The sequence below is a fragment of the Microtus pennsylvanicus genome, chromosome 19, assembly GCF_037038515.1.
Source record: "Microtus pennsylvanicus isolate mMicPen1 chromosome 19, mMicPen1.hap1, whole genome shotgun sequence".
In the NCBI taxonomy this organism is placed as follows: domain Eukaryota; kingdom Metazoa; phylum Chordata; class Mammalia; order Rodentia; family Cricetidae; genus Microtus; species Microtus pennsylvanicus.
The window spans coordinates 26,393,581-26,405,795 of record NC_134597.1 but is presented as its reverse complement, the minus strand read 5'-3'; the positions used below and the strand labels follow the sequence as shown (position 1 = coordinate 26,405,795).

Genomic DNA, 12,215 nt, shown 5'->3' with positions numbered 1-12,215 from the left:
ATCTCCAGCCAGGCTTAATCCCTCCCTTTCAGATTTGGCCATTGTAAGATGGAACATATGAAAGCTTCTCTGCGGCTGGTAACCCTCTCCCTTATCTCCCAAGTACCCCGGTATACTGAACAGTCCGATCCACCCTAAGTCACAACCTCTATTGCTCCACCACTTACCACTTCCCTGCCATCTGGCTCCTGTCGTCTGATGTGTGTCCTGTTCTCTCTCCAGATTGCTGGGGACCACATTCCCTGGCCCTTTATCACTTTCATTCTTTTTTTAAATTATTTATTTATTATGTATACAATGTTCTGTTTGTGTGTATGCCTGCAGGCCAGAAGAGGGCACCAAGACCCCATTACAGATGGTTGTGAGCCACCATGTTGTTGCTGGGAATTGAACTCAGGACCTTTGGAAGAGCAGGCAATGCTCTTAACTGCTGAGCCATCTCTCCAGCCTTTCATTCTTTTCACCTGTCTTTTCTGTCATGGAACTCCATCCCAGCCTTATGATGCTGCACTGTGCCATTACCTCTCCATTCTCAGTTCTCAGCCGTTCCCATCTTCCTTCCCTGACCCTTCCCATCATAGCTGTTGACAAGACTCAGCAGTCCTCCCTGTCTTCTGTCTCCTTGCCCCATTCCTCTTAGTAACCTGTTTCATCTTTACATATATGTACTACTTCAGGAACCAACTGGTGGACCTACACATACATCCACATCTGTTCCAGTCATTCATGTTAGAACAACTTTTTCATTGTTTAGAAAGGCCAGTAGTTTCCATTCTCCTGCGTAATAAAGCCTGGACTGTATTATCATACTCCCCATAGCCTAGCCACTTCCTGCTCGGCACCACCTCCTTCATCCCCACCCTACCCCAACCCCATGACACTCTGAAAGCTCTGAACATTCTAGACGAATCTTGAGCCTAGACCTTGGCTCACACAGGCCCTGGCAAGTGGCCTGTACCTCTTACAGTTCACCCTTTAATTAGAGGCCTTCTAAAATCCTGCCTCTTCTCTTCCAAGAGTCTAGAGCTGAGCATTCCTTCTCAGAAGAGTTGTGACACTTACCACTTGCAGTGTTCCCTTAACACTTAGGGTACCTTGTACTCCATGTGACTTTGACAATGTCTAACCTCCGAAGAATAAACTTAATACCCTCACTGCCCACTACATAGTGTCTACAACTGTCGTGCCTATGTGGCATTCTGTCTGCCTGACAGCCCTGTATCCATGGGTGGTCTCCCTATTCTAGTGCCAGACCTAAGCATCCTCTCATTTGAACAGTCCAAACAGATGGAAGGAAGACAGAAGGCTTGACTCTGCCCTCTTCCCGACTGCCGCCTCCTCCACCCTACATTGTCAACACTTTGACACTTAAAGGGCAAATCAATCTGGGTAATTTTTTTAGCCTTCACTTGTCACTAAAATAAATACATTTGCAGTTTTTTCAGCAAAGGGAGCACCATACATTTTTTCCAGTGTATATCTGGTATTTGGATCTTGCTTCTAAAATGTAGTGAAAGAAAGTACCATGTAAGTGATGAACACTCTCACTACGGACTTAAATGCTGCTTTTATTCTATTTTTTTTTTTTAGGATATGTCACAGTCTTCATTGAGATATGTGACAGTTTTTAAATTTTTTAACTTAAGCTATTCATGTCTTGATATTAAAAGTACTTGCTTAAATTTGATCATAGCAGGGAAAAGGTAGAGACACCAGGATGCATAGGTAACTGAAATTTCACCACAGTTATCCCCACCCCATCTTCCCGCAGCAGAGGAGTATTTAAAAATTCATCCCAAAGAGTAATTCTTTTTTTTAATTAGAAGCTTATCGTAAGGGTGTTTGTAACTGTTTAAGCCCAGAGTGCTGATTCCATACTGTCTAACAAGGAGATTTGTGGCTCTCCAGTGTTACACTAGGCAAATTCCAGTGATTAGAAGGATTTAATAAGACAGGTGAAGTAGGTAGGTATGGAAAGAGCATCTTGGGAAGTTGTGTTTAATAATTTTCTTAGAAGATCAACATTTCATTGCAAGCATCCTGTGTTAGAAAAACTCAGAAGAAGTCTGGGGGAAATGGATCAGTAAAGTGTCGCACAAACAGGACGACCTGAGGTTCAGTTCACCAGCACTCACTTGAAAAACCTGGGTGTCAGTGGCAAAGTGTACAGGTAATCTTAGCGCTGTGAGAGAGACAGCTGGGAGTGGAAAACAGTTGAGCAAGACACCCACCATGCACGCCAGGCCTGCACGGGCACTCACATGTACACGCATGCAGCGTGCAAACACATGGCCAGTGAAAATAGAAAAAGCTGTAAGGCTGCCAGAACTACAGCCCTTTGACACCTGTCATCACGTTTCCCCAGTTCTCCCTCTTATGAACTGGAGGACTGTCTTCAGGAAGACTTTGAGGGATGAAGGGTGGTGCTCTCGAAGATCTTGGGATTAAAGTTGCACTCTACTGCCCTGGTCATGATCTCTTTCCTGTGTCTTTCTGTTGCTTGAGTGGTGTGCTCAGCCACTCCTTCTGTTTTCCTCTAAATGACCAGTATAATTTATTTTTTCTCCAGAATTCTCTTCTAATTTTAGTCAGTTACTCTGTGCCCTTAGACCCTTCCACAATCCCCGATTTATCCAAATTTAGGCATTGACCAAAGACTGAATTATCTGGTTTTCTTCTTGGTAACATCAGTATAGCCCATAGGAAGGTTCCAGAAGGCACTTTTCTGGTAGGGAAAATAATAAATGCTGAAGAGCCCTACCAATTAAAAATTACCACCGGTCTGTCTAAACTCAGCTTGTGCCGAGCCTTGACATCATTCTCGGCAGGTATGAAACTTAGCTTCTGCTTATGTCTGTGTGGAATCTCTGGTTGACTTAGGACATCTAAGTTCTTACTGCACATAGCTGCTCCCACCTCTGGAGACTGAGCCTGTGTTAACACATACCATAACTACACAGTCAAAACTTTTCTGAGGAAAAGCAGAGCATTTAGAAGGCTTACTGTCATATGGTTATGGATGTATTTACAACCCAAGCTCAAAATCTCTATAGTTTATGTACACTGGACAATTTCCCTATGGCCTTGAAAAATAACCTAAGGGATTCTTAAAGCCAGCTCTTAGTTCCTGTTTGCCAGTGCTAAATTTGTCCTCTGGAATATTATTTGGCTACCTCTGTCAGTGCCTGGTGCTGTGTTTATACCATTATCCTTGGGTCACATTTTAAGCCTCAAGTACACCTCTGTTCTAGACTGTTGTCAAATTCACATCTCATTCATCAACTGCTACTGTGTTTGATATGTGATGAATTCTCAATAATCATTTCTGGATTAATCATTTTGTAGTGAGAGTGACTGAGTGGATGAAAGAATTCATGAGTCAACCAGATCCTCATATTTTCCATCCTTGAACCAATATTATGAACATTTCAAAATAGCATCATGGAGAAATGGAAATAAGTCATAAAGACATGGGTTAAGATGACTTTGAACTAGCGTCGGCTTCAGTGCTGTGTGTTATACAGATACACATATTTAAGGAGAAGCTGGGGCTGATGTATCATGTACACTTAGGTTGTCATGTTCCCAGTCATCTAATTAAAGAGTTGCTTTACAAAGTGTCAGATAAGAGGCAGGGCTGTGCTTGTCTTTAATATGATAGTGCGGTTGACAGCGCTGCCCTCTTACTAAGCTGTTTACGTAGGAACACTGGGCTGTGTAAGGCTACTTGTCTCCTTCAGTGTCCTCTGTAGATTCAGCTTATGTCCTGGAACATCTCTTCATTGGTCTAATGGTGTGCACTCTTAGGACACTGAGGCTGGCTGTTCTGGTCTAATGGTGTGCACGCTTAGGACACCCAGGCCGACTGTACTGGTCTAATGGTATGCACTCCTAGGACACTCAGACCGGCTGTACTGGTCTAATGGTGAGCACTCACTATAAGTAGTGGTCTGCCTGTCAGCCTGGCTGTTAAATTAAGTCAACCTGTAGCTCTTAACCCCTTGGCAAACCTATATGCCCCAAAATATTTACATTATGATTCATAACATTAGCAAAATTACAGTTATGAAGTAACAATGAAAATAATTTTATGGTTGGGGTCACCATAACATGAGCTGTAGTAAAGGGTCGCAGTATTAGAAAAGTTGAGAACCTCTGAACTAAGTACTGAGCCGTTTGTAGTTGAGATCCATGCCACTTAGTCTTCTGCTGGCAGGGGATCCTGGCTGCTTTTGTGTTGTGATGACAGACAGCAGCATACTAGTTGACACTGCATTAGTAATTGTTGTGGGGCATCTTGAATTGTCAGTTTTTAAGATATTACATCACAAGGTGCTTGTGGAAAAATGGAAAACAAAGCAGGCACCTGTTAGCGGTCTTTGGCCTCTAATATGTAATTATGAGAATTTGAGTAAAGCTCAGATAGAGACATCATTTATGAAATGGTTAGCAGGTACTAAGAATGCCAGATAGGCTTGAAAATTTTTGGATCCTGCATTATTAGGAAGAGACTGTTTACATTTTATTGTGAAAATTAATATAAGGATACCATAAGGTAAAGAGTACAATGAAAATGTAATAAACTGACTGCATTTTAAATCCTTTCTTTTCGTTGAATTTTGTGATGACTATTATGAATGGTGAAAAATAGTAACATTTATGTATTGGCAGTAGGCATAGTCTTAGTGTTGCATTTTGGGAAAAGCAGCACTACTGACCATTGGACTAACACCTAAAGAACAGTTTGGTGTGATTTAATGATAGCTTTTGGGCTATGCCTTAAGAATGGAAGGTTTCATTTCACAGCCATGTTCCATGAAGCATCTTGACCTCATGAAAGCTGCATTGTTGGGTCCTGTTAAGAAAACAGTGTTCCCTTTAGCATCAGGTGTCTCGTTAATTCATATTTTCTCCCCCTCACAGGGTACTTCCTGGTTAACGTACAAGGAAACGATCCTCTTTGTGTCTGTGCTCACAGTGAATGACTTTTGTGTTCCCCAGAGCTTTGAGAATTCTGACTGCTAACTGCTTGTCACCACATGAGTTCTTCTGAACTGTCTCCATACATTTCCTTCTCTGAAGTTAGCGTATTCCGTGTGCCGTTTATATTAGCAGAGCTAAAAAGGTGGATAAGTAGTTTCTTCAAAATTTGAAGCTCTGACTCCCATCAAAGAAGATTCTAAAACATAAAAGTGGGAGAGGCATCAGTGAGGCCCGACAGCTAGAGAGCTGGTAACCGTGTCACAGCGTTTGAGGGCCTGAGTGGGGCTGCTGGGTACTGCTTACATAAGCCTCAGCCGCACCCACAGCGTTTCCCCCTCTCTTTGACCAATTAATTCATCCTTCCCGAAAGGCTCCTAAGGAAATAACCTGACATGGTAGTGATAATTTTATGTCATCACCAGGTGGTTGGAAGCCTTGGAAAATTAGAAACAGCCTGACTCTCTTTCTGGTCTTTTTTCCAAGGGATCGATTATGAGCAATTATGTTGTGAGTGTAATAAGAAAAACCTCTGAGTATATTTTCCTAGATGCTTTTCAGTATTGTCATTAAGCATTAGCTACAATGGGAACGTCTTTCTGGCTCCCAAACGCCACAGGAAGAAGAATGCTCTCCTCGGGTTTTGTTCTTGGGTCTCATATTTGGGACTCCAGTTCTCCCCTTGTGTCCATCCTCCAGCCCCTTGGCCATGCACTGAGGATATGTTTGGGGTGAAACCCAACATTCAGGAGACAGAGGGAGGTGGATCTCTTTAAGTTCAAGGCCAGCCAGGTCTTCATACCAAGTTCCAGAATAGCCAGGACTTCATAAAGAGACCCTGTCTTAAAAAAACAAAGCAACTATAACCAATAAAAGGTAAAAGAAGCCGGGCGGTGGTGGCGTACGCCTTTAATCCCAGCACTCGGGAGGCAGAGGCAGGCGAATCTCTGTGAGTTCAAGGCCAGCCTGGTCTATAAGAGCTAGTTCAGGACAGGAACCAAAAGCTATGGAGAAACCCTGTCTCGAAAATCCAAAAAAAAAAAAAAAAAAAAAAAAAGAAAGGAAGGAAGGAAAGAAAGAAAGAAAGAAAAGGTAAAAGAAATGAAAGAAGATTTTGGGTTCTATTAAAAGTTCCCAATGATTTCATAAGCCAAAAAAGTGTTTTTTTGTTATTAATAGTTCCTTTTGGATCAACTTGTTTTTGGATAACTGTCCTGTGTTTTTCAAATTTGACCTCATCTTGCTTTTATCTAGTTGGTTATCATTCCTTCATTCAACTTTTCTTAAGTTGTTTAAATGTCCTTTTCAACTAAGATTTAATTTTACAACCTAATTATCTTGGAGGTCTGCCTTTTCTTATTTTTGCCTAATAGTGGCTTTTTCCTTCAGCCGGCATGGAAGCAGCCACTAGAAGTCAGTTGCTGACTCTATGCTTATATGAAGGGCTTCTCATAATGCGTATTGGAAATGTCTTTGAAGCCCTTTTCCTGAATGGAAGGTGCCATGGCTTGTGCTTTATGGCCTTCTAATGTAGGATGGTAATCTCATTTAGCATCTTCCAAAGTAAAAACAGTGCATTAGGACAGCACAGCATGCCCTGCAGATCAATACAGATGCAGATCTGCGCCGTTCAGATGAATGCAAGAGAAATGGACCCGAGTCTATGGAGGATCTATGGGCCAATTATGCTGATTTCACTGTTCTTTCCCCCCTCTGCATCTAGTCATCAATACAGGCTAAAATGTATACAGAAAGGATTTCAGGTGATGGTCACACAGAGAACAACTACCAGACAGGAAATCAAGGGCTTGGAAGCAAGGACTAGTATTGATTTGTGGTGATAAAAGTATATTTTGATACACTTCAAACCATAAATAACTCATGAACTTGAACCTGCATGACTGAGGGCTCAGCTCAGGATTAGGGCTTGTGTGTGACTTGCACTGTTGCTTTCTAAAGAGGGGGTGGCATTAATGAGCTACCTATTGCAGTAGTCTTGAAAATATATATACATAGGTGTGTGTGCAGTGTGTATGTATACAGTGTGCATCACTAGTGAAGAGTCATGGGTCTGCTTGGGCCTATTTTTATTCCCCACCCCCTTTCCTCTGCCCTTGGTCTGATTTCAGCGCTGGGACAGAAGCACAATAGCTTGGCTCTCCTGTGTGAATCGTTAGCATTGCCAGCCATTTATTTGCTGCATTCAGCTAACCTGATGCTTAATCTTTCTTACTTTATTCAACATTTATCCAGACACAAGTCTTACTGTCACCAGTTGGTCAGTGGTTTTCGGAGGCTGTGTTTCTGGAAGCATAGCCGACTCCTTTTTGATGGTGATGTTCATTTGTCAGGGATTAGGGAAGCTCAGGTCCAGAAAAATCCACAAACATCCAGAGCATCAAAGGCTTAAAAAGAATTGAAACCCCTGGAGTTGGACTTAAGTTCTGTTCTCAGGTATTAGACAAAGTAGTAAAGTAATGAATGAAAAAGTGAAAACAGTGTTGGGTAAAATCTGTGGATCATTTGTTCCCCTGTATATCTACTTCCTTTCTGGGGTAGTGGGAAGAAGATTGCCTAAGGGACAGTCACATGGTTTGCTTTTCCACTCCAGCAAAACATACATTAACTTATCATGTTGGGTAAAAGTAATGAGGAAACAAACCGTCACCCAAGGGCTTACTTATTGATGGGAACTATCCCCGTGTTCTCTGGGGCTTTTGTGTTTAGAACCCATTAAACTTAAAGTAATGCTACTTCGGGGTTATATGGAAATAACAAATTTAAATTTCAGAGACAGAACTGATAGGACTGGAAGCTTTTTTTTATTAAACTAACTAATTTTTTTAAAAAAATACAAATTCCTAGATTAATGATTGTTTTGCGTTGTTTTGTGTGGTTAGTCTTTATAACTCAAGTTCTCATGTCATACAAACAAGAATATTTTCTGTTTATATAATTCATTTGGCTTATTATTTTCAAGTGTGTATTAAAAGCTTTGTGGAAACATTTATGTTTGGCATGGCATATTCACTGAGAGCAATCCAACTAAAATCTGAGACTTGTAAATATAATTGCAAAAGTTTAACCTGGGGGATTTTTAGCTGTTTACCCAGTTTTATTCATTCAACAAGCTTATTATATGGCTTAGGTAAGAACTATCCACACTTAATAGTGAGTGTCACAAAGAAAGCAAGACAGTTCCTTGGAATTTACATTCTGGTAAATGCAGGCTGGTGGATTGCACTCGATTATTGTATAGTCCATGACATGGACACAGGGAAAAGTTAGTGTGGGATGATGGGAGCAGAAAACTAGCCAGAGCTATTCAAAGAAGGTTGGTTCTATTGAAAGATGAGTAGGTAGTTTTCAGTTACATGGGCAAAGGTGAGAATTTGGGTGCAAAGCATCTCCCAGCTCACAAGCAGTTTGTGACTACAGATGTGAGACCCGTAACTGGACCCTGAGCATAATTTACCCAAGCCATAGCAAGGTACAGGGTCCAACAAGGGCAAAAGGCAGGCAGGAGCCGGATCAGTGTCTCTGCTAGCCTTGTACTTCATTTAAGAAGCAATAGAGAGTGGACTACAAAAAACCGTCTGGGTGACCTGTGAAGGCAGGAGAGAGCCCTTGGATCCAAAAAGTGTAAGTACTTGGAATTTCTGTAATAACAGTAAGTATGAAAGACTGTACTGTAGGGGCCAGAGCTTCATGACCTGCTGGCTGTGAGTATGCCAGAGAGAAGTTGGGGCTGGCAGATTCCGACTTCCAGACCAGGCTGTAGAGCAGGAACACTGGTCATTTGTAGGACCTATATGTGTGTGTTTTATATAGTCTTTAACCTTGACCATTACAATGAATGGGGATGCCTGGATCAGTTATCCTTGTTTTGTTTTGCTTTCAGGCGGTATGAATATCATCCAGTCTGTGCAGATCTGCAGACCAAAATCCTCCAGTGTTACCGCCAGAACACCCAGCAGACCCTCAGCTGCTCCGCGCTGGCCAGCCAGTACATGCACTGTGTCAACCATGCCAAACAGGTGGGTGTGCGTGCTCCCTGGACACCTGAAAAGTAGAAAGCCACTGGCGAGGACCTAACATGTGGGAAAGCTTTCTACACTCAGCTAGTTCTCATCAAAATTTCTGTAATCAGTTAGTTAGCTCATAAGTTCTATCCAGTTCACTGACAGAAGAGGCCAGATTCCATAGGCCTAGTAGTTCAGGCATGTGATCCTAGCTGCTGGAGCCTGGGCAGGAGAACCTCATGTTCAAGGACAGCCTGAACACCTTCATGAGATTCTCTCTCAAAGTAAAAAGTAAAAAAGTGGAGCTGCCCGGGCCTGGAGAGATGGCTCAGAGTTTAAGAGCATTGCCTGCTCTTCCAAAGGTTCTGAGTTCAATTCCCAGCAACCACATGGTGGCTCACAACCATCTGTAATGGGGTCTGGTGCCCTCATATGGCCTGCAGGCATACACACAAACAGAATATTGTATACCTAATAAATAAATAAATAAATAAGTAAATAAATGGGTAAATAAGTAAATAAATAAGTAAATAAATAGTGGAGCTGTAACTCAGTGGCAGAGTGCCTGCCTGACATGGATTCGAGTCCCTGTGCCAGAACTCTCCTGAACTCTCTCTGTGTTTATTCATGTGCCGGGAGAAAAATACATTAAAAATATACTTCATTGCTCTGAAGTTTTCATCTTTTAATGATTCCAATGATTATATCCTCATTATTAATACCTTACTTTCTTAAGACACTTTTCAAAGCCAGCATGGACGAAGGCTGTAAATGAAGAAGCCAGCAAATTGAGATCCATAAGTAGGAGGAGATCTAGCAGAAATCAAAGAAATCCATCCTTCGGTCGCTAATCATTCCCCTACCAGTTGGTCGAGCCCATTAGACCTGTGTTAGTTAGGGTTTCTATTGCTATGAAGAGACACCATGACCGTGGGAATGCTTACAAAAGAAACCATTTAACTGGCACTCTCTTACAGTTTCAGAGGTTTAGTTCATTGTCATCATAGCAGGCTGACATGGTGTTGGAGAAGGAGCTGAGAGTTCTACATCTGGATCTGTAGGCGGCAGGAGTCTGTGACATTGGGTATAGCTTGAACATGTGAGACCTCAAAGCCCACTCCACAGTGACACACTCCCTCCAACAAGGCAACACTTACTCCAGCTAAGCCATACCTCCTAATAGTGCCACTCCCTCTGAAGGCCATTTTCTTTCCAGCCACCACAAGCTGGGAGGGACATGCACATACACACACACACAGCTGAGTCATTTAGAAAAGAACTTCTCTCCTTTCATATGCTTCATGACCCTTCATAATTGCATAATATGACACTCACAGGATGCATATTTTCTCTTAATGTATGTGCTTTAGAAGTTAATGATATCCCTACAGCAGATTAACAATTTCAACAGCTCACATAATTGCTTTACAGTTGGGTGTGTGTGATTTGGAGAGACATAAATTGTTGAACTTTTGTTCTTTCTTTTGACAAACTCCCTAGAATTGTCCTTCTCACCCATCTAGATCTAGTATTTGACTTACACAGCATGCCTTCCTATAGCCCTGTTTGCTGCAGTTATAATAATACCACTTAGTGTAAATTTCCAGCAGTCCATAAATATCTGAAGGGAGGGTCGCTATTGCCTGGTAGCTGGGAAATAACAGTAACATTAAGTGGGGGAAATGTGGTCAAGATTTAAAAACCCGTGTTGTCTTAAAGTTTCATTGTTTGCTTTTGTCTGTCATTTGCTGATAGCGGTGCTTGCATGACTGAGTATATGTCGGGATTCTTTCCTTTAACAGCCTTACTAGAGGTAGTGCTGCTGATGTTAGTGCGTGCTGCTTGTCACAGCCACTGATGAGCTCTTAACAAGCCCCCGACCTTCAATAGCACTACTAGCTGAGCACTTGGGACTTGTAGGTGACCTGATACTAGAACCTTGTGGAGGTGGGACTGAGTGGTCATAGGAAAAGTGGCTGTGTCAAGGTGCATGTTTCAAGAGTGGTGTCTGACATGGAATTTCCAGTGTGATTTCTGGTATTGCTGAAGTGGCAACACTGGGTGCCTTGGAGCATTGGCTCTACCCTTGCCTGGCGAGAGCTTGTTGAAAAATACTTAGTCCTGTGGTGTCAGTGGTCCTAGTTATGGAATTTAAAAAAAGTTAACACACAAGATAACATGCCACACAGCACAGTAGAGGGGGAGAGTCTGGTGGGTCTGGGCCTCTCTCTTACGAGGTCTCTCTCATCCATGAACTGGGTGTTTTTTTGTGGTGGTTTCACTTATACAGAGTACTCAGTACATCTTTGTTCTCCCCAGTTTCAGGATCATCATTTAGGGAAATCATGGCATATATTAGTATTTGGAAAAGCCTGCTGTGTGGTTTATTACTTGCAGCTAGCCTGTTCAGAGTGTCTAATATGTCACAGCTCTATGTCCAGTTATTTGGAAGTGGATGGGAACTGAGTAGTATCAGAAAGATGAAAGTCTCGTCACAGGTTGGACAGCACTGAGGTAGCTAAGAACCATGAAACATGGGCCCCTACTTCAGCATCCACTCTTACATGTTTTTGATGACACCCTGTAAGTGGTAGAATTGGTTCTTTCTCCATTTTGCAGTTGAGAGCATTGAAACCCAGGTACATCATGATGGTAAATTTAACAACTAGTTCAAGATGCACCCTGCCATGAAAATGAAACAAAACAAAAATTTTTAAGAGAAACTAAGTGGTGTTTGTTTTTGGAGCAGGTGAGTGTAATAAGAGACACCCATCACCCACAAATACAGGTTGAGGGAGTGAGGGGAAATGAGAACAGTAATGACAAAGAGAGAAAGGAATGGTGACAGGCTCCTGAAGTGGTAATAGAGTCCATAGGTCACACATAGGACATGAGATGATAGTGCCCATGATCAGAGGGGCCACTTGGCCTGCCCTCTGAAAGGCCACACCATGTAGACTGCAGGGACCTGGTACAAAACTGTGCTTCTGCTCCCTGTGAAGATGATCTAACCTTAGAGCCCAATTCTGCCTCCCTTATTAGAAGGAAGTTTGTCGGTCCTCACTGCCTAGTGTAGCAGTTCCAGGTAGGCCAGCTCCCTTCTCCTAGCCTTCCAGTGAGGTCCAGAGAATGCACTGGGCATGAGCAGGACAGCAACCATTAAGTCTTACCCCATTTCCGACACTGTACGAGGGTTTCCCCTGTGGAATCATT

General features: G+C 42.4%; 1 protein-coding gene across 2 annotated transcripts in view; it reads left to right on the top strand.

Annotated features, from left to right (window-relative positions):
- The window catches only part of Chchd3 (coiled-coil-helix-coiled-coil-helix domain containing 3), a 248,406-nt gene that overhangs the window by 228,233 nt on the left and 7,958 nt on the right, over nucleotides 1-12,215 (top strand). For both annotated transcript variants that reach the window (XM_075953625.1, XM_075953624.1), the window contains exon 7: nucleotides 8,882-9,017. In XM_075953625.1, the coding sequence (XP_075809740.1) occupies nucleotides 8,882-9,017 (136 nt within the window). The remainder of the gene's footprint in view (nucleotides 1-8,881; nucleotides 9,018-12,215) is intronic.